Genomic DNA, 22,802 nt, shown 5'->3' on the forward strand with positions numbered 1-22,802 from the left:
GAAGAGTGCTTGGGAGGGGATTGGGACTCCTATCTACAATACTTGCTCCAACAGATTCAATTCATAGCCTTAGCAGGTAATAAAAGAACTTTGCCTCTGGACCATGTAAGGGATTGCCCAGGCATAGCTAGGTGCACTGGCCATTTTATGTATTAATGCCAATCTCAAATAAATCACTTTTCTGGTCTGCTGTGGAAGGAAAGAGGATATTTCTGTCAGTAAGTGAATGGAGGATTACTGACTTGCCGACCTTTCCTGACTGTGATAAAAGATGACTTCTTTCCTTTTAGCAATACTTCAAAAATGGAAATTGCTCTTTTAAACGTACAATGTGAGAATGAAGTAGGGAGCCCGCTATTATTCCATAAATAGATCGTGGCAGAGGGCACCCCTTGGGAAAGGGAGAAATTCTCATTAGGGCTATTTTTCTGAGAGCTGTCAATATGCATGCGTTTGCATTTAAAGAATGGAGAAAGGAGGAAGCAAGTCCTGACCGGATGTATTTTTAAGACTCTATTCTTATTCCTGCAGCATTTAAATATAGTGTGTAAAATACAGCACTCCTAAATGCCTCATGCTATGTTTGTTCTGCAGATTCTTATGTCACTTTCCTGATGAAGGAGTCAGGAATGCAAAATTATTTTGCCTTGCATTGTTAGATCCAAATAAGAATGGAAATAACAAGGCATGCACTTTCCCTTGACCCAGGTTATGTGACAGTTGCCTGGTATTTCAAAAACAAATGGCTTTTGCCGCTCAGGCCACAGGAAAAAAGGATGTGCTAAAGGACTGGACTTTTTGTTAAATGTGTTTGAGGGTCTTTAAAGGCCTGAGAAAATTAAACAAGTGAGAAAATAATGATGCAGAATATTTAGTGATATCAAATACTAAAACAACTCAAATGGTCTAGAAGTCACACCGTATCTCTGGAGTGTTCTATCAATTAAGTCTTAAGTGACCTTTCTTTCAGTAGTACCAGTTGTCAGAACCACTCTTTTGTTTTATGTTCTGTGTGCATGTGGCTTCTCTGGACAATTTGAAGGTATTGTTCACAAAAAGCAAGGATCCTGTGTTATACCAGTGGATGCTTCTGGTGATGAATCAGTTTGTCTTAAGGGCTCGAGGCCACCTGCTGTCATACAAAATCACAGAAAAATGTGAAAGCTAAAATCCACATCAATCAATAGAACTTTGTTTTGAAATTAAGTAGGGAAAAAAAAAACTCTGAAAGTGGATGACTTAGCCCCTGGATGAAAACTGTGGAGATGACAGATAATTTGACTGCCTATAACACTTTGCTCTAAGAACTAAGAAAAAATCATGCTAGCATATTATTTAAACACCTAAATATTTTGGTCTCATCACAAGAAAGAATAATCCTCTTTTTGAAGATATTTATCTGTCACAGTGCATCTGATATTGAAATACATATTACATCAGTGAATTTTCATGAACAAGTAATGATCTTTTCTTAAAACACACACACACACACACACACACACACACACACACATTTGCCTTTAGGAGGATGCAATAGCAAGAAGCAGGAGGGAGGGTTTCTTCCCACCTCTTGTTTAATCCTAGGTTGAGTTGGAACACAAATGTGGAGGAGATTAAGTCCTTGACCTTGGGCTCAGTTGTCTGTGCTTGTGTATAACTGCTTTTTCATATGTGGAGCCACCATTTTAGCCAAAGGATGATCCAAAAATAACTGGAACTGTTAGGTTGACTTGCTTAAGCAGCCATACAGATCAGGTGTCCAGAAGAGTTGGATGAGTAGACTCTTCTACCAAATACAATTAATGTGTACACTCCAGCATGCTTGATTCTAATTGGTCCTGATTCACCTGAGCCAAAAAAGCACCAGAGCGGAGGCAATAGAAACCTTGGTTGATAGTATTGTGTGTGTGAGATATTACTCTGAAATGCTCAAGAGAAGCCGTAAGTGCAAAGAAACAGGCAAAATCAGCAGGACCAGCATTCTTGGAGAATGCATGTGAATGGTGCTGTCTGGAGTTGTGCAGCACGACAGCTCTTATGGGCTAAGGTAGATTGCCAGTGCATTTGTGATGTAAGATGGGGGAGAAATTACCATGAGTGGCTTCAGAGATTCCAGGACAGTTTTCATGCCATCTAATAATTATTGATCTTTCCCCCTTAGCATATGACTTTGATCCTGGGAAAAATATACACACAGAAGGGAGTGTTTACACTAAAATATTTTCACTTCGTTATATTTTACTGTGAATGAGAGAACTGGGAGCAATTCTGATGGGGAAATAGGAGTGTTAGGCACGCTGGGGTGGGATAGGAAGTATGTCAAGAAATCTTCATGTACTTCCCAATTCTTTTTTGGAGATTTAGCACAACCTGAATATTGAATCCTCTAACAAAGGGTGCTTTGTCTAACAAAAGGTTCTATTGGCTCCAACTAAAACTAGTTTAATCAAAACAGGAAATTATTGGAAGGACACAGGAGTATTTCAGGGAACACAAGGAAGCTTGACCTTACTAAGAACTGGGACCACCCACTGTTATTCTCTCTGCGTCTTACAGGGTCCCTCTTGACTGCTTCTCTCTGCATATCTATTTCATTCCTTTATTCTCTGCAGTTTTTCTTTGCCTCCCTGCACGTACCCCCAAACTCCATAGTTTATGCATTTTATTACTAGCTACATGCAGAGACCAATTCCAAATCAATAGGCAAGGGAAACAGAGGGGACTAGCTTAAGGCAGGAACCATCTCTGCTGTATGTAATCACCTCTGACCAGGGGTGCAGGGTCATGTGGTGCAAATATGGCTGCCTGCCAAGTCCTCTACTGTTCTCAGAAAAATCATTATGGGTGAAGCCTAGACTCCAGAGCTAATCAATTACATCAACCTGTCAGGTTTCTACTCTCATAACTGCACAGTCTTATACCACATAGTTATGACTAAATGATAAAACTTGGAAGATCCAACTGTTAGATCTCCTTGTCCTGTATATATTTTTCTCCAATCTTTATGCTCACTTTAACTTTGTATTACATAGATTGTAAATAATTCTAAAAATGCTCTGGTTCCAAAATAAAAAACATATATGCAAACCATTCTAAATATAAAAATGCACAAAATTTGTACATATTTATACTCGTAAATCAATACGAGCCTCACTTTAGGAAGAGCATGTCACATGTGTTTTCCCCATCCAGAGAGCATAGTAGTCCAACAAGCCTAACTGAAGTCAAACACTGCTTTTGATTTGAATGGGCGTAAGAAGTCTTAATTGTTGCCTCAACTTTTAGAGCATTTGTGATTCAAACATGTCATGCAGTTAGCAGCAGCAGGAGGATGTTGATGTGTTTAGGCTCATACTTGAACTTCCTAAAGTTCAAATACCTGCCCAAATATGTACTAATATTTATTGACTTTCTGATACAAATGGGGAAAAATAATTTTATCCATGCCTGAAAAGAATGCGGGAAAGAAACTCACAGCATTCCATGTCTTTAAAGTTGTCTGGAAGGATATGCTAAATATTGAGGTTTGCAAAGAAATATTCCAAGAATGGATTTTCCAGAATTCTGCTTCATTAAGAAGCATTTAAAAATATCAAGGTCTTCAGAAAATATAACTGGAAATTTTATATGAAACATTATGCCTCCATATAGATTTCTGTATTATATCAAATTTATGCCAAATTTGTTCCAACAGTGAACAGCACCCATAGCTTGGAGTTGAATGAGAAACATACTTTTCATTCCTACTGTACAGCACAGGGAACTATATACAATATCCTATGATAAACCATAATGGAAAAGAATATGAAAAAGAATGTATATATGTATAACTGAATCACTTTGCTGTACAGTAGAAATTAACACATTATAAATCAACTATACGTCAGTAAATTTTTTAAAAAATATACTTTACATGATCATTAGTGTTAAATGTTTTATTACAATATCTCATTTTGCTTCTTTCAGACACACCATGGCTCAAATAAATGACACAACCATAATGGCTAGATAATGTTTAAGATGAATCACCTACAAGTTAAAAATGGTAAAACTTGTTCTTGATGTCAGGAATTGCCACATTACCACTGAGCAGTGAAATGGCCACAAAGGGGAACTTACTCTCCAAAAATGCTTTGATCCACAAGTTTCCCAGAGAGAGGCTGCCAAGCATGATAGCATTATCTGTATTTTCAGTTAACACACAGTATCAGAGGCCAGCGAAGCAGTGTTTCTCCTCCATTTAACCCTTAATAATTTAATTCCCCATTCATAATCATCTTTTGTTGTTGTTGGATTTTTTTTAACATCTTTGTTGGACTATAATTGCTTTACAATGTTGTGCTAGTTTCTGCTTTATAACAAAGTGAATCAGCTATATGTATACATGTATCCCCATATCCCCTCCCTCTTGCATCTCCCTCCCTCCCACCCTCCCTATCCCACCCCTCTAGGTGGTCACAGAGCACTGAGCTGATCTCCCTGTGTTATGCGGCTGCTTCCCACTAGCTATCTATTTTACATTTGGTAGTGTATATATGTCGATGCCACTCTCTCACTTTGTCCCAGCTTATCCTTCCTTAATAATCTTAACAGAAATGTCTTCTGTTCAGTTTTAAAACAATTTCTTTGAACTCTTCCTTGTGAACTACATTTTTATCAAAAAACTAAATAGGTTGTATGATATTAATTTCTTATTTTACCTTTCTGATGATAAAGTCAAAGCAACCAAGGGTCCGTCTTCAGTACCATCATGTATATGCAGTGTTTGAAGTTAAAGTCTATGCCTGTCTCTCTTCTGTGTATAAGAAATGCCTTCCGGTCACACAGAACATCCTCACCCATGCCAAAATTAGTATATAAATTATATATATAGTTTAGATACTATTTTCTTCATTAATCCACGTCACACGCAGAAATTGAAGTATTCAAGGTTTTTGCTGGTTTGATGACATGATTTTCCAGTATTTGTTCCAAGCTTCTTTTATAATCATTATTTCTATGAAGTCATTCAACTTGGAAATAATTGCTTGCCAAAACTGAGTTTCTCTGGTGAACCACTCAACACAGCTTTAGTTTTACAAAGAACACCATTCTTTGTATGCTGTTAATCTTGGCTTACAAACACCACATATTATCCTTCCCACTTGAACAGTTCAGCTCCTGTTCTCTTAGTTATACTTTGGAACCATTAGACTTACGGCTGGAATATAAATGTGTGAGTCACCTAGCTGGTGAGTCTTTGAAAACAGATTTTCCAAGTATGGATATATGGACCGTCTGCTCGTGGCAACATCTAGTAGTTATTAAAAATGTGAGGACTTCCCAGTCTGCAAACCTGCCTTATATCAGAAAAATTGTTGGCATTTTATCTCATAGAGTTTTGTTACTTAGTCTGATTTTAACTTTGACATTAAGTATCTCTGACATTGTGTTCCCAATACTTGACACAGAAGTTATTCAAGTTAAATTATTCAAATAAATTAGTGCTTCCTGTGAAAATACTAAGCGCTTAATTCTCATTTTTATTTGCTCCTTTAATCTTATCTCATTTAAGGTTGCACTTCTGAAAAGCTATTAACAGAAGGTCGTAACATGAAAATTTGACCAATAAATTAAAAATCCAGGTATTCAGTGGATTATTCTACAGAATACAAAATAATTTCGCTATCAGTTAATTTTCTAACCAAAATGACTTAAAGACCACCAAAATGGAACATTGTGTTGACAAAGCATGGGCCTGACTTAATAAAACAAACCACAAACTGACTATATGGCCACTATGGCAAAGCAAATTAAAATTGTTTTCCTATTTCCTGTTCACAATGAAATATCTGAAGGCAATGGATTTTCCCTTGTCTAATCCTAGTGAAGTTATCTCTCCATGTCTTCCAAATTCAGAGAAACTGGGTCATGGATAATTACCAGGCAGGACATGACTGTAAAGGTGTTTTGCCTGTGAGAATTCTGTATGAAAATGAAAGTACCTTATACTGAAAATATAATACATCAAATGAATGATGCTGCTCCATCGAATTAGAATAAGGTCATCGAAAAGGAAAATTTCTACGATAGAAAATTTGTGAAAATGTTAGAATTCATAACTTAAATGTGCATACTTTTGAACATCTGATATTAAATACCTCATGGATTTATGAATGATTTACAATATTTTTTTCAGCAGAAAAATATACTGTGAACCTGTCAAGATTTGAGCGTTCATGAGAAATGAAAGACATGACAAAAAATATATATTTTATATTCAAACTGATTTTATCAACACAAGAAAATTTGCTCAATTATATATGGCTCTATTTCTACCTTCCAGAAAATTTTCTGACAATCATACAAGTACATTTTTTGCTCTAATATATATTTCTTTCCAAGTATACTTAACATTTATCTAATACACAAAGGGTGATGGGAAATTTGGACTTTATGAATTTCTACACATATGCACACTGAAAATTTAGTGTCTAATTAAAAAATAGAAATAATGCAGGAAAGCCTGCTTTAACATACCTTGCAACTACTGAAAACTAAACAAAAACCAAATTAGAGTATCAAACCCTTCACTACTCCTCTTTCTACTTGTGTGATTAGACAATAGGAAAAAGGAGAGCCTACACTCTATCTCCTTCTCTGTGCCTTTTAAGATAGAAAGTTAAAAAAGACACTTAATAGTCTTTCTTTTATTGTTCATATAACTCAGCTGCAGAAGATAGAAAGGATTTGGGAGATAATTTGAAACAAAATATAGTTTAAAAATATTTTACACAAAATGAACATGTCATATCAAGCTATGTTTTCTAAATAACATATACTTTATAAAAGAGAAAATGAACTGAAGACATGTAATTTAGAAACCTGTTAAAGAGTCCACACAGTAGAGAAGACACAAAGTCAAACCACATCAGTGAAGCCACTTTTATTTTTATTTTTTCCACATAGATAACTTCATGTCAGCTACAAAAATCATGAAATTAAGAACTGATCGTGAAACTGCAAACTCAAAACCACTGGAGTGATAAACAGGTTCCCCCCAGAGGACTGTTAAAAAAACAATAACCAGAATAGCATGAATTCATATTTAAGTATTAAACATGTCATATATTTTAAAATAATAAATATATAACAGCAGTAGAGAAACTAATAGCATAAACAGCATGGAGTATATTTTATTTTTTAAGACAGATGAAATTTCTAGGCACAGTTTTAGGCATTAAAGAGGACACAGAGGCATAGGTTTGTGTGCGCTGCTCTGTACAAAAATACAGTCTGAATAAATTACATTGCTAGCCATACAATTAGACGTCACTTACCAGTCAGTTCATTGCATGTTTAATAATATACAGGTACATGCTAATCCATATATATCATTTATATTTCAAACACATAGGTCTCTCTATATTTATGTCTTTAAAATTTACATGTTGAACTTACAAAAAGCTAAATTGTTGTGCAAGAAATCCAAATAACTAGCCCTGCTGAGTACTTTATGCTATATGTATGTATGTATATCTCTCTCTCTCTCTCTAAGATAAACAATGGGATTGTAGTTAATAGTTTGGCTTGTAAGAAAACATTAAACAAACCTAAAGCTGCAAAGACATAATGTTACTGTGGGTGAAAAATTCACTTGTGTTGATTCTGATAGACAAAACAGTATTTTGGATGAGCAATGACAACTTTCATGTTATATTGAACTTGTTAGTAATGAAACACTTTCAAATATTAGTGATGGTAGAAATATAGCATAGGGCTCTTCACTGGGAAGGGGAAAAAAGTTATATAAGAAATCTACTTCTCAGTAAACAGCAAATATGTGTGCCTTAGCTTATACTATATTCTGTCACTTTCCAGCTTTTCATATTGACAGAGAATGAAAACTTTGTAAGACTCAAGATATGATATTGTTCTAACAGCACACTGCATCCTCTACTAGGACTAAGAAAAGTGCCTCATTGATGTCAGCACCAAAGTACTGTTTGTCCATTATTCAGGAATAAAGAGATTCTCTCCCAGTAAAGAGTGTTTAGTAGCTGAAATCCCTTTCCAACAAATACCGTTATTTCTCATGCTGCTCTGATAATACGCAATTAACAGCAAGATAGTCTGGCCCAGATTTTACTATTTCTCAAGAAAATTGCTTCAAAAGATTCTATAATAGTAATATCTTTCTGGAAAATTTCCACTCATAGTTTCTTATGATTCTATACAGAATTATATACTTTTATAAAGGTTTCTCTCTAGGATGCATTTAATCATTTTTGTCTGTCATCGCTAAAATAAGAATAAGCCTGGTTCTTCAAATTTACTTTGTGATTCCATAGAAAAGTCACAAGATAAGAGGGTTTTTTTTAAGCCTTTGAATAATAAAACAGTTTTGTTTTTTTCCTGTTGTTTTGGCAACAGTTCTTAAGACAAGCTGAAAGCAGAACTCTGCTTTGGGAGGTAAAGCAAATTATTAAATACTATTGATGTGGTCCTGCTCTTAACAGATTTTGCAATATAACAGAACACAGGTACATTTTAAATGATTTCTCCAATGCTTCTTTCTGCAAGAGGGCCAAATAGTGTCTTTGTTAACAAAAATAATTATTTATATTAGAACTGTATATTTGATATAAAAATATGTTTACAATTAAACTAACCAAATTTGTATATTAAACAGGATTAACACAAGTTTGCAGTGTAAGACTCGTTGCAAGCTTACTCCCTATTATTGATAGTTCCTTCCATTTGACCAGTCAATAAATGATTCCCTTACTATAAATCCATCATAATTGTGTGCACAAATCAGTTAGCCCATTAGTTAACTTCAGAGGACCAGGTGATAACCAGATGAATTCTACTCCTCTATTGACATTTAGACATTTATATAAATCACTATTCCTTTATTTTTTAATGAAGACATTTAAAATACTTGGAAAAAAAGCAGCCTTCTATTTTAATGAATTTTAAACAAAATGATCATCCTAATTGCTACTCTCTTTTGAACTACAGGGCTTACAGAAGAATCATTAATTTTCAGATTAACACCATTTCAGTTTTTCTTCTTATACAATTCTATTAACACTTTCCAGTGAAACAGTAGAGAACATAGAGCAAAAGCTTTAGGGTATATGCACTTTTGTATGGTAAATAAGTGTGAATACCAATCTAAGCCTCTTAAAAACGTGTACAAGGTTAGTGTTCAAATCACTTCACTAGAGCAAACATTTATTTTATGTGCAAAAGGCAAATGCATGTGTAGGGCTAGGGAAAAACTTATTACCATTTATACTAATGGTTCACCTTCTATAAAAATATTTAAGCTTGTTACATATGCACAACTGTTTGCTGTAATGTTTGGTAAGTGATTTAAAGGGTACTTAGGACAAAAGCAACTCATGCATATTTCTTTCTAGTTGCCCCAAGGAAAGTAGAGACTCAATTTTTCCTCATTCTAGATATGGCTGAGGCAAAATTTCTAACCACATAATGAAAAGCACATGTCTCCAAGTCTTGACTTCCTTCCCAGGGAGACGCTGATTGCCAAAGCATAACCTCCCTTTAAAACAAGTATTCTTGAAGGTGGAATATGTATCATTAACCAGTTACATTCAGAACCCCCATTAGATGCTGAAGGGAAGTTCACTTTTCAAGAGTTCACTCAAGCAAATAACCAACGGCCAATGTAGTCACTGGGTGGGATAAGCAGGCGATAAGGACTCTAACAGAGGAATCCTTGTCAGCACAATGGAGCTTCTAAACGTTGCTTATGCCAGCTGCTCCCCTGCAGGCAATAGAAGATTCAGGCATTTCTCATTCCAACTAGTTTCTCACAATGGTTGCTGTCATATAGACCCTTCACTTCTCAAGAAAAGTGACATGAACATATTGGAAGTTTGCAGCATTTGCCTATGTCTAATCAGCTCTCTTAATTTGTGCAGGTCCCTAAAATGGATGTAAAAGCTGGTTATGATGTTGACAGCCAAAAGGCAAAAGATATTAAATCAATTGAGCAAACTGCTTGATGCTCCACAAGTGTTTTAGAAAATAGTGACTTAGAAAAGATGCAGATGTAATCCTTTTGTTGGATGGTTGATTTTTTTTTAAATTTTAGACTATTGGTTCTAGTAGTAGTCTTCGTAGTTCTTAGGGTTCAGGCAATAAAGGATGGCACCCCCAAACGAAAATATAGTTGCACCCCAGGCCAAGCCATAACCCCAATTGAACTCATGGTAAATTTTCAAGCTCACAGTTTCAATGAACTTGATTGGGTAAAGGACCAGGCTGCAAACCTGTAAAACAACTAAAAAAAAAGCAAATCAAAATTAGGAAAATGTTATTTACAGGAAATAAAATGATATACAAATATACATATGTATGAGAATTACACTTTAATCAAATAAACAAAAAAGCCAAAAAATTTGAAGCATTGCTTATTCTAGATGGTACACTTTAAAATATTGACAACTTTTTCTGTTTAACACTATTTCACAGTACAGTAAGAATTACTCTATTAATAATTAGCAAATCACGATAATAGTATTTGATGAAATAATTAGTGTAATATAATTTATATGAGCATACAAAATAATGGTTCTCACTTTACAAACACATATATAATTATCACTATTATGGCAAGTAGTACTAGTTTAGCTAAACTGTTTCACTATACAACACCTGTAAATAGCTTCCCAAGAATAGTGACCCCAGATAGCAGCTAAAAACCCTTGTTATTTATTTATACTCTTGAGAAATTGGGGACTTTGAATTCATCTGTACTGATGAAACTGGTGTACCTGTGATTCAAGATGTGCTTTTGTTGCTGTCACTTCTCAATATCATCTAACTCAGCCCAATATTCCAAGTCCTACCTTGATGTCCTTACTCTGATCAAAAACTATTTTTATTCTTTTCTTTTCATCCAGTCCATACCTCTCATCTTTTAAAATGGGTTCAAAAGTCATCTTTGTTAAGAAGCCACACCAACTTACACCCTTATTAGATATAACAGATATAAATATATTATATATTCATTCCTCACCTACTTTCAAAAAAGAATTAAGTCTATGAAGGCATGGGAGGTAATCGTACTAGAAAACCTAAGTTAATGATGTCTACCACAATAGGGCACAAAACTTAGCTCTTACTTCTTAGTTAAACCTTAGTTCTTAGGCAGGGCTAAAGGGGAAATGTGATGAGTTATACTTAATAAAATAAAAGAAACCAGTTAATCGGGAAGGGGGAGGTGCTTTTTAAAAAAATATCTAAAATGCAGTCGGTATTTATCCAGTGGATATTTTTATATGGGAGACACTGGATTATATATGAGGTGATGTCTTCCATTCAAAATCATAACTTTCTATTGGATCAACTATTATATAATTTCTTTTTTTTTTTTTTTGCCCACGCCGCACGGTTTGTGGGATCCCCGACCAGGAATTGAACCCATGCCCCCTGCAGTGGAAGCACAGAGTCCTAACCACTGGACCACCAGGGAATTCCCTTCTATTTTATTTAAATCAATTTAATGAGAATTTATGGGATGCATCTGCCTTATTCTCTACTATATGATGGCTTCCACCCTCAAGAGACAATCTTCACCCTGAAAAATCTGAGATATAGTAATATGTGACAGGGATTGGCAAACTACCAAATCTGGCCTGCTTTTTGTTTTTGAAAAAAAGTTATACTGGAACACAGCCAGGCTCATTCATTTATGTACTGTTCACACTACCATGGCACAGTTGAGTAGCTGCAACAGAAACCATGTGGCCCACAAAGCCAGAAGTATTTACTATCTGGCCTTTTATAAAAAAAAAAGTTTACCAACCCCTGATATATAATGTAAATTTTGGGTTAAAATAATTATTATTTAACTCATCTTAAAAATACCATAAATTCCAAAAATGCAACAACGAAAATGTGAATGATTAAGGTGTAGGAGACAAGAATAAACTTTGACACAGTAAAAATGATACAGCTTATTACATTTTTTGAAAACAGCAAGAGGATGGATAGTGTGTTTAATTAAACTGGAATTTCGTGCTTTAAAATCTACTCTCATCTATTCTCAGTACCTGTAAAATATCATTAATACCAATATGACTAATGTTCCTAGAAAGTCTACATTAACAGTCATCTATCTCTGGCATAAGACTGATGAACTACAGAAAACTCATGAGGGGGCATGATTCCTAAAAATTATTACTTCCGATAACGCTCAGACTAGGCGTGAAATGACCTTTCTGGAAGCAGATATAAGAATTCCAAACATTTTTGCCATGTAGCTCAACACTGCTCTGGGCCAGCACTAGCCTACCATACTTCCACATTACTACTGACAGTGGATGGATAAGTAGGTCCATATAACAGGAGAATCTCTCAACATTCAAAACAGAAATCACACCTTGTTTATAGTTTAAAAATCTCAGAAAAAGTTTTAAGTCGTTGTTAGAACAATTAACAGCATATTATATAATCCACACTTCTATTTCCAGCCAGTAAGTGCTAAATGTGTATTAATTTAAAAACTGGCTGGCTCTGTGCCTTTGTGATGGAAAGGGTGCTTTCATGTTTTAAATGTCTTAAAACTAACAAGAAGTCAATTACTATCAACCATGAACTACAGAAAAAAAAATTCCAAAGTTACTAAGTAAATTAAAAAGAAAAGCATTTTTCTCCTTTGGTTTCTATACTCTGGTCACTAGATCCTGCCAGGATATGATTGAAATATGAATGTGAATTAGAAACAGTAAAATTCATTTACTCATTCAACAAATACTTGAATGTTTCTAAAGTGACACAGTTTAAGGCACTGGTAACACAAGTTGCTACCCTCATGGCTAGGCACACCATTATCAGTAAATAAATATAGAATACGGCAGGTATTGCTAAGAGACGTGAAAATACAAGAAAACAAGACAGAGGGATGCAGGCTGCTCTTTTAGATGAGAGCTGAAGAAGGCCTCTCTGGGGAGGAGTCATTAAAGCACAGACCTGAATGAAGTGAGGGGTGCAGGTCAATGTAGTGGGAAGTGAGCAATCTTGGGTAGAGGGCACGGGCAGTGCAAAACTGATGCAGGAGCACACTGGGTACAGTGGAACATCAGTAAGGATGCTGTGGATGCAGTACAGTGGTACAGAGAGCAAGGAAGGGAAACAGCATGAGATGAGATAGAAAAGACAGCCAGAGGCTCATTCAGGAATGGCCTTGTGAACCATGATCAGGGGTCTGGATTTCATTCTAAATGTGATGAGCAACTGCAAGAGGAATGTGAACAGAGAAGTAAAAACTGATCCGAATTATATTCTAAAAGGATTATACTGCTTCTTTTGTGAATCAGCCAGTTCCTGGAGTGAGGTGTTCACCTAGCCTGCTTTTAATATTCATTTCAATGTGTTCTATTTAGCAAATATTTGGTCTTCATGGTATAATATAATGATATAGTTTCCCTCTAGTGGGAAAAGTAGAAACACAACTCCATTAGGCTCCACTGGCTTCCTTCTCTCTCTTGAGCAGCTTTCTTAGAGATGGAACTTTATTGTGTTGTTTGCCAGATGAAAATAACCCTAAAACGCTTTATGCTTCTGAATTATTTTACTCTCTTTGGAATCACTGAGAAAAATGCATGTAATAGCAAAATTGAGAAAAAAATATAATCTTGCATTTGTAAATAATTTTCTTCATTTAGTATAATATATAGATGCAGGTTAAAATGTCTCCTTGCCTTTCACAGATGCTGCAAAGGAAACTAACAAACACACCTAGAGTCCAGAACTCAAGAAAATAACACCATACTATGTTTCTACTTTATCACCAATCGATGAAACATAACAGGCATTGGCTGTGGTATTTTCTATGCTCTATCTCAGAGGCATAAGTAAAGTTGTATAGCGTTTTAGAATTTGAAGGGAATTTGAGGTTCATTTTATTCCCCCTCCCTACTTTTTGGAAAAGAGGCAACAAAACTACCAGCCATGAAATTGTGCAGACAGAAACATGACAAGAACTTAGAGGTTCTTGTGTTATTTCTAGTTTTCTTTAAGGGGATCTTTTTCAATGTTTTCAATATTGAAATATTCAAATTATTCAATAGTCAAATAGTCAATATTTTCTAACATGGGGATATTTCAATATTTCAACAAACATTTATTGGATGCCCACTGCATTCTAGGTGAAAGAGGTAAGACAGATAGGACACGGCCCTTGTCCTTTGATATTTCATACTCTATCGTGGAGACAGACACACAGATACAAACAAATGTGTTCAACAGTAGTAGTAGAGGCATGTTCACTTATAATCCATTCATCATGTTTATTGAGCTCTAATGATATTCCAAGTACCACTTCTGCCTGCAGAAAGAAGGGAGGGCTTCAGAGACGAAGCACTATTTGAACTGGTTCTTGAAGGATGGACAGTACTCGGTCAGAAGAGAAACATGAAAACACCTCTAGGAAGAAGAAGCAGTTTCCATAAAGCTTAGAGATATAAGAGGCTGTGCCCATAGAAAATTCACATGGGTAGAATGAAGGGCACAGTCACATGGAGATGTTTGGTTTAGACTATAAAAGACTTATTAGCATGTCATAAAAATACAGACTGGTTTCTATAGGGAGACATTTCAGAGGTTATTTGAATTGTAGATGCTGTTGGTACCCTATCCATATACTCTCATCCTCATAATTCCAGTATATGTCAGCCTGACTTTCGATTGTCAGCACCTGCACTTCTTTGCCTGACTTTTCCTCTGGCCACAAAAGCTACTTTGCCTGACTCCGAGGCAGGTACAGTGTTCTGGGAAATTACCATTGCTGTTTCCCCATCATCACCAACAGCCCTTACCAATGACTATCAGCATTTGGTTTATAAATACTCCAATTCCCTAGTCCTTCCAGTGAGGTAACTCTGAGGGGTGTGTTCTGCACTGGTTTCCAAAATTTTTCCAGGAAGATTAAGCTCCAGATGCTTACAGTGACCACTGGTTTGATAATGTACTCTTTATTGGCTGCCTTCTCTTCCCTGTCTCACTTTCTTTCCATATCCCTTCTTTTACCTCCCAGATTAAGTACTTGCACTTGATTCCTTGCTTCAGATTCTGCCTCTGGGGAAACCAAAGGAACAAGTGACAAGACCAGATTTGTATTTCAGAACTACATCTCATGTGTTTGTATGCAAGACAGCCTAAAAGGGAGGAGACTGGAGGAGGACAGACCCCTAGGAGGTTAGTCAGTGCATGGATACCTACCTGTGCACAGTGATGACTAAGGTAACATCAGTGGGAAAGGTCAGGGAAAGTAAAGACTATAAAAGAAAAACTGAGTAACTGGATTCCAGGAAAGGCAAAGGAAGGAGTCACATAGACAGTTTAACTCAGACATTACCACAGAAAAATAAATTAGGGGGAAGTTCAAATTTGGGAACTGAGATGTTGCACTTGAGGAAGAGTTATATCCTCAACTAACTCAGTAATGGTGGTGTATAAAAAGAAGCTACAGACTTAGAAGATAATTTAAAGACAGAATTGATAGGACTATCCAGCCAAGTCCCCTAAATATCAAATTTACATAAAGGAAACAATATTTGTAGAATAAAAATCATTTGCCCATGAAAGGTTAACATGAAGCTATCAATTTCTCTCCTTTTTAATTTAATCTATAACTACTTAAAATTAAGCAGTACATATGAAATGAATTCTTGATGGCGATACTGTAAACTGTTCTAACCAAAGGGTAGTTTGATATGGATAAAGATCTGTGAATAGAACTCCTTTTTAGTTTGAAATATAAGCTGGACACTGATTTTTCTGTCAAAATCTAGACTTGAAATACCTCCAGCCATCTCCTTGTGCCTGACAGGATGGAGAGGAGGGCTGCAATACACAAGCCTCTAATCAGAGATGGAAAGCAGGTGCAGGACCCCCTCCCAAAATATCCCCATTCTGCATAAATAATCATTTAGAGGAGGCTTTCTGCAGATATAACTGAAAGGAACATCCTCAATAATACAATTAGTGGGGATTCTGTCATTTAAAATCTGTATTATGAGAGACTCAGATTTTTCTGCAACTTGTCTTAAAGGCCATGGGGGAGAAAAAGGAAACAATCATCCTAAGTCCCAGTGGGGCACAAAAAGATCTGCAAAACCATACAATAAGAGAAAAGGACCCAGAAAAAGGCAACCCCTCTAATTTCACCAAGTCTTTAGTGAGAACTAGATGTCAGGTATCAGAATCTCCTCATGCATTATCTGTCATTGTCAGTTACACAATAAAAAACATGCTATAGTCAACTGTACTGGACATGTGCACAGTTTTCATGATGTGCTATGTTTCAGTCATGCTGTACTGATCAGTTTGTGACACCTTGAGTTGCTGCCATCCTTCAGGTGTTGCTCCCAAGAGATGGAGTAACTGGAGTTACAGGATGGACTCCAACTGCAGTACACAGTTGGCAGCTGAATTAAAAATTCAAGGCTGGGGCTTCCCTGGTGGCGCCGTGTTTGGGAGTCTGCCTGCTGCTTCAGGGGACACGGGTTTGTGCCCCGGTCCAGGAAGATCCCACATGCCGCGGAGCGGCTGAGCCCGTGAGCCATGGCCGCTGGGCCTGAGTGCTCGGAGCCTATGCTCTGCAACGGGAGAGTCCACAACAGTGAGAGGCCCGCGTACCGCAAAAAAAAAAAAAAAATTCAAGGCTGATTCGGCTTTTATTTTTCTATGTGTTATATGTACCCAAGTACAGATAACTCGTGAAACCTCACTTGGGCTCTCAAATTAGAGAGCTGCCCTGAATTGAAACCCTGGCTCTGCAACTTACTAGCTGGACAACAGCAGACAATTACTTAACCTTTCTGAGGCTGCTTCTTCACTGATAATATGAGGAAAATAAATACCTAATCTTACGACTGTTATAGCAGAGATAGCAGTGTGCTACAGGTCTAGCAGTATGACACATGGTAGGTGCTCAGTTAATTATTATTATCATCAACAGTATCATTATAGATAACATCTTATTCTGAAGTCTAAATTTGTAGGACCGAAGGTAGAAGAGTTGTGGAACATAGGACAATGTTTTAGATGGGTTGCAGCGATGGCTACCTCTTAGATCTTCTAGCAATTATTCAAGCAGGTAGCAAACCCACCCTAAATCAAGGACCTCAGAGAAAAAGAGAAGACAAGAAAACCTCTAAAATTTGTCTGGCTGTGTTTATAAGACTTAATCATCAGCTTTTAGTAAAAACCCTTTAAGAGTATATTATCTAACACCAAGATAGTGAAGTTGCATACTATAGGCACCCAACATACATTTGTTAAATAAATGAATGAAAATATGGATATATGAAAAATAATCTCTACAACTGTTACTTTTTGAGCTGTTTTGGTCTTAGATTTGTGGTCACAGGGAATTTGCTGCTTCATAAATTGCCAACAGAGAAATGGTTTAAGAAAAAACAAATTACAGTTAGCTAGCTGTTTTCATGCCTGTTTTTCCCTATCAGATTATAAGCCACATTCCTCAGTCTTCTTTCCGTCATTCACTCAGCTATTTACTGAGTGCCCCAGAGTACCAGGCACTGCATATGGTACTGAATTAATGATGTAGTTCTGCGTAGAAATGTTTCCAAGTGGTAGTGCTATGTCTGTTTTGATTTTATGTACTGCAAGTTTCAGCAGAAGCAAAAAAAACAAAAGAATATTTCTTAGTTGAGATAAGTATCATTCCCTATGTGTGTGAATACCAAGATAAAGCTTAATATTATTTGAAGAAGAAAATATTGTGAGAAAAGTGGAGAAATACAGACCATTTTCAAGCAGACCAGGATGAGTAAAAAGGGAAAATAGTCCCAAATACACATTTACAAAGAATCACTAAACTGGTGAGACAAGCCAACCACTCGAATAAGTATGTTTCCTAAGAAGCAAGCAAGATAAACAACCATGATTTTTAGCTAGCATTGTTTCAAGTAGGCAGATTTTCCAACTTTGTTAATCTTACACCCAAATCATAAATGGATTATTATGTTTAATAAATATCTTTTCCAGAAGTCAGCTACAGGCAACTCTTTAATGGCTTTTGCAGATGGGAGAGAGAAACTTTTTCATGACATGTTTCAAATAACCAGTAAGTTTTACCTTGCTTATATGCAAAGTGAATGCTAAACTAATGGTTATTTCAAGAAAAGCTTCCATAAGCAGTCTCAAAAGAGAATGAGTAAAATTAAATCTCAGCACATGTACAGTTTTAAAATGTAGCAGTATAATGCTCATTTTCGGTCTCAGCAGGTAGAATAATACTGTATGAATGTTGCTTTAGGGATTCATCTCGTTATTTTATAATTTACTAATATTTGTGGCAGCGAGAGTTAAATCAAAATCTTTTTTTGAACAAATCCATTACCTTTAACTTATACTCATTTACAATATGTTTTCTGTTACAACAAGTGCTTATTTTCACATTTTCACAAATTTTGCTATACTTGGGAAAAACTATAGAACTTTTTAAGAAAAAACTGGAACTTCCAGTTATTTCTGTAAGAATGTTTATAATAGGTGCTTTAAACAACAGATTTCTTTATAGATTCTGCATATGCCATTATAGAGTAAGTTAAAGGCTAAATGGGATAGTAACTAGGTAGCACAATAATACTGGGCATTTATAAGAGAATGTCTAGACTGTCTCTATATCTTCATAAATCAGAAATATGAGTATTCTAAAAATTATTCAAAACATAATTCCAGTTTTAAAGAACTGTATATCATTTCAGAACAATTTATCAAGAAATTCTATTATAATTGACTCTAATCACTATGTTAATAAATCCTAGCTGCAAAGATAAACATACTATAATTAAAATATCTAAGTTATTTCATTGTAAAAATAGGAAAAGAGCCGTGGCAAATCCATGAACTGAGAAATAAACTGCAGAATGATGGAATCTTTAGGAGAATCTTCATGTTATACTAAATGATTCACAATAGAGACCTTTTTTATTACACGAGATCAACAATATAATGATATTGTCGCCACCGCCTAAGACTTCAAAATATTTTTTGTAATAGTGTTTTCTACTCTATTAGAAAGTATCTGTCATGCTATTTAGCCAGTTTTATAGGTGTCTCAATATAATGTCCAGTCCATAATAGGTACCCAATAAAGAGTGAATGAATGAATGAGGGATCCAGTAGTGAATGAACCACCCGTTTAGGATTCAGTAGCCTCCTAGCCCCAGGTCCACCAGTAACTACTATGTGATCTTGAGCACATCACTTAAGAGATTTTAATTAGATCTATTTCTACATTCTTTCAGCCCTGTGGACCGTTGTTTTCATGACCCTTGCATTCTGACCAGTCTTCATGGGTATAAGAAGATGAACACAAACAGCAGGGGGCAGCAGAACACTTCTGATTGTATAATTATAGACCAAATGACCCTTCAAATCCTGAGAAATTTCATCTATCCCCATCTTTAAACAGCTTTAAAAAATCCATCTAACAGGCTAGATGGTTCTCTCAGTGTCTTCATTGTTGACAGTCACAGGGGCTTATTTTGCAGTCTTCAAATCAGATATGACTGACAGGATAAGTTGAAGGCACCAACAAGAATATTTCAGTTTCAGTCATTTATAAGAATATTTAAGGAGATCCTTATAAATGAAACTTAAACTCATATCAAATAATATACTGGGCTTTTAGTCTTATAAGCCCCTTTTCTAAATAGCTCCCTGACTTTTAGTAAAAGTTCCATTTTACCTGGGTTGATATTTTAATCCAAGCTGTGCTTCATAGAAAGATGGGTTGCTAAATTAATGAATATGCCATTGAACTCAAACGATTGAGTTGTCTGACGGGTCATGTTAAACATTATGATTTTTCAGTATAACCATGTTTATTTCAAAACAGATTTATACCTTTAAGAGTACACATATTGGAATTTTTTTTTCAGTTTTATGTCAGAAAAAAACAATTTTGCCTTAAGATCACCAAGGGGGCAGTAAAAGGAGGAAAAAAATACTGGATGTGAAGAAAGACTGTTGGTAAACACATCTGCTGCAATTCCTAAGGCAACAGCCCTTGTCAAGAGCCATTATTTATTCGTGTTTTAGTTTGAAGTTTAGAAATTGCCACTGTGCTCTGTGAAATGCTTAACACGTTGAAAACGGATACTATGATAAACCTGTAGCCAATTTACCTTAAAATATAACAAATGCCTCTTGATCTGTAGGTAATACAGCAACCACATTACTGTTTCTGCATGAGAAGGGAGGATGGTAGAAAGGTTCATGAAACTTTAATGTTTGAAAGTAATGAATATATTTACCTGCTGCAAAAAGCATGACAGCAACAGGTCTGTAGAAGCGCCTTCGAGATCCCACGCAGATGGAAATCAAACCCACCAGGAATGCAATGAGAATGATGGCAGCACCGCCCAAGAGTAAAGCCAGAGTAGCAATCTGCCAATCTGGAAAGAAAAAAGAAAGGCATTGCTTTTTTCAAGCAGTACACTATGCTCAGCAGCAGTCACCTTGCTGCAGCTAAATAGACGTGATTTTACTGCATACCAAGCATCCTTTGGGATTTGAGATGTTTTGCAACAAAAATTACTACAAATGTCCTTATTCAGAAAAGTCTCCTACATTAAGCTAAACACAGTTGGTTTTTTTTTTAAATCTTTTTTATCCATGTACCCAAATCTCACTTATCCTTCCAGACCCACCTTGAAATCTTCGCTAAGCACAGTTTTTAGACCACAGGTTTGCCATGCTTTTCTTCCAAGGACTCTATTAAGCATTCATGCTAAATTGGTGCCCCCTTGCACAACCTATTGTCATTATTATTTAATTTTCTATTGAACTATAAAGTTCACAAATCATAAGTATAGAAAGTAGAGAACTTGATGAATTTCATGTATATTTACACACCCACGTAACCACCACCCAGATTAAGATAGAGAACATTTCTATCACCCAGAAAGTTCCCTCGTGCCCCTCCCGAGTCAATTATCACCCTCCTACCCAGGCTCCAAACCAACATTATTTACGTTATTATATTTGCCTTTTCTTAAACTTTATATAAATGGTATCAATTCATTGATCTCTGGCTTTTAAGTCTGTATTTATTTTCTGGCTTTTATGTCTCTGATATTCAACCACGTTGTTGCATGTGGCTGTAGTACATACTCTGTTTTTTTTATTGCTGTGCTTTCTTAGAAAGCCTTCCTTTGCACACACACACACAAAACCCAACTTTTTAATTGCCTTTCTCTCCCTCCCCCGCCCCAACTAAAACAACTCCCCCAGCAAATTAGCATCAGGAAGATTTGTTGTTTTTTCCTCTTCTCTTTCCTTTCATTCTAATCTTACTGTTGTATTTACCACCATAGGGATGGTTTCTGAAAGTAAGTATTCCCAGGGTGCCAGAATGGACTCTAAGTGGCTCCTTGGCTCCTTTCTTCATTCACACGCGTTAACAGTAAGCATATACTGACCACTTACTATGTGTAGGCCTCTGTACAGATACTTTGAGTCTCCCATGCCCTGAATGAAACCGAAACCTCACTGAAATGTATTTGTTATTTCTTATAAAATAAAGATTTAGAAAGAGTATGACACAAAACTGGCCCATTTTCCATTTTATAAGAGTAGAATGTTCTCTAAGAAGTAAAGTGAATATATAAAAGCACTATCCAGCTTAGGAAGCATCACAGAAAATGACACTGTGGAGAACATTCTTTCATGGGTTTTGTTTCAAAGTCCCAGGCTGCCTCTTCTGGTCCTCACTTTAATGTATGTGCAAGAAATAAAAATAGACTTTAACCCATGGTTAAATTGCAATGCAGTCTATCCAAAGTGAAGAACTCATGATATTTTGATGCTGCACTCTGAAATTATCCCTCCAGACAGCTCCCAAAGTGCACTCTTTACCACTGCAGGATAAGGGACAAGTAGAGGAACCTACAATGCCCTAAGATTTTCTTCTCTTATTTACACTTGTATAACCCTGCCTCAAGCATCCTCTTCCACATCCTCTCCTCCTAATAAATTCTGGAAATACAGCTGGCACTGAACTAGAACTCGCACAGCATTCAATAAACAAACAAACAAGGGAGAAAACAGAACAAGTCCATACTCCTTAAAATATAAAGATGAATCACAAGAAAGTGGAGAGCATTTTTTTTATGCCATCTATTTGTAACAAAGCAATATAACTTCAAACAAAAGTATAACTGGCTTTCAACTAGAGTTTAAAAGGATAGCCATACTATGGGTTTTTTGTTGTTGTTCCATAAAAGCATGTAGCTTTGAATTAAAAAAACAAAAGAACAATCCTTACATTTGGAAGTCTCTAAATTTTTTTGAAAAAGTTTATGCATAGCACAATTTTATTGCACTTTAACATAATAAAAATCCTTCTGAAAAGTTGTAAGTTGAAATTTCTGAATAATAAATCAAATTTTCATTATATCTAAATATTTGAGGTACAAAAAAAAAATAATAAAATCAATCCATCCAGACATCAATCAAATTCCTGGAGGCTTTAAGAGCCAATGCCGAACATTTTCTTGTTGGAGTATTACTTTCATAAAATGAGTATTGCTTTTAGCAACTTACTCCAATTTATTTTAAATAAATAAGAATTTTGAAAGTATCAATTTTGTTTAAATCAAGATACAACTTATTCACTCACTTTAAAAATATCTTAAAAATAAAAGCACAAGATTGCTTTTTTCCAATAAGCTCTTTCACATAGCCCAAAAGGCATAAAATGCCATACATTTGACTATTTCTACTTTTCAATCCAAAATAAAACAGGAATT

General features: G+C 35.7%; 1 protein-coding gene across 2 annotated transcripts in view; it reads right to left on the minus strand.

Moving 5' to 3' along the window:
* Nucleotides 1-6,910: 6,910 nt before the first annotated feature.
* TMEM47 (transmembrane protein 47) overlaps nucleotides 6,911-22,802 on the minus strand; it is a 29,426-nt gene continuing 13,534 nt past the window's right edge. Inside the window, exons 2-3 of one of the 2 annotated variants that reach the window (XM_032619839.1) lie at nucleotides 20,307-20,447; nucleotides 6,911-10,294 (exon numbers count right to left, since the gene is read on the minus strand). In XM_032619839.1, coding sequence (XP_032475730.1) covers nucleotides 10,116-10,294; nucleotides 20,307-20,447 — 320 coding nt within the window. In that variant the 3' untranslated portion in view covers nucleotides 6,911-10,115. Of the gene's footprint in view, nucleotides 10,295-20,177; nucleotides 20,448-22,802 lie in introns of both variants that reach the window. The other variant, XM_032619840.1, reaches the window with a different exon arrangement.

Source organism: Phocoena sinus, chromosome X (genome assembly GCF_008692025.1).
Source record: "Phocoena sinus isolate mPhoSin1 chromosome X, mPhoSin1.pri, whole genome shotgun sequence".
Classification (NCBI taxonomy): Eukaryota; Metazoa; Chordata; class Mammalia; order Artiodactyla; family Phocoenidae; genus Phocoena; species Phocoena sinus.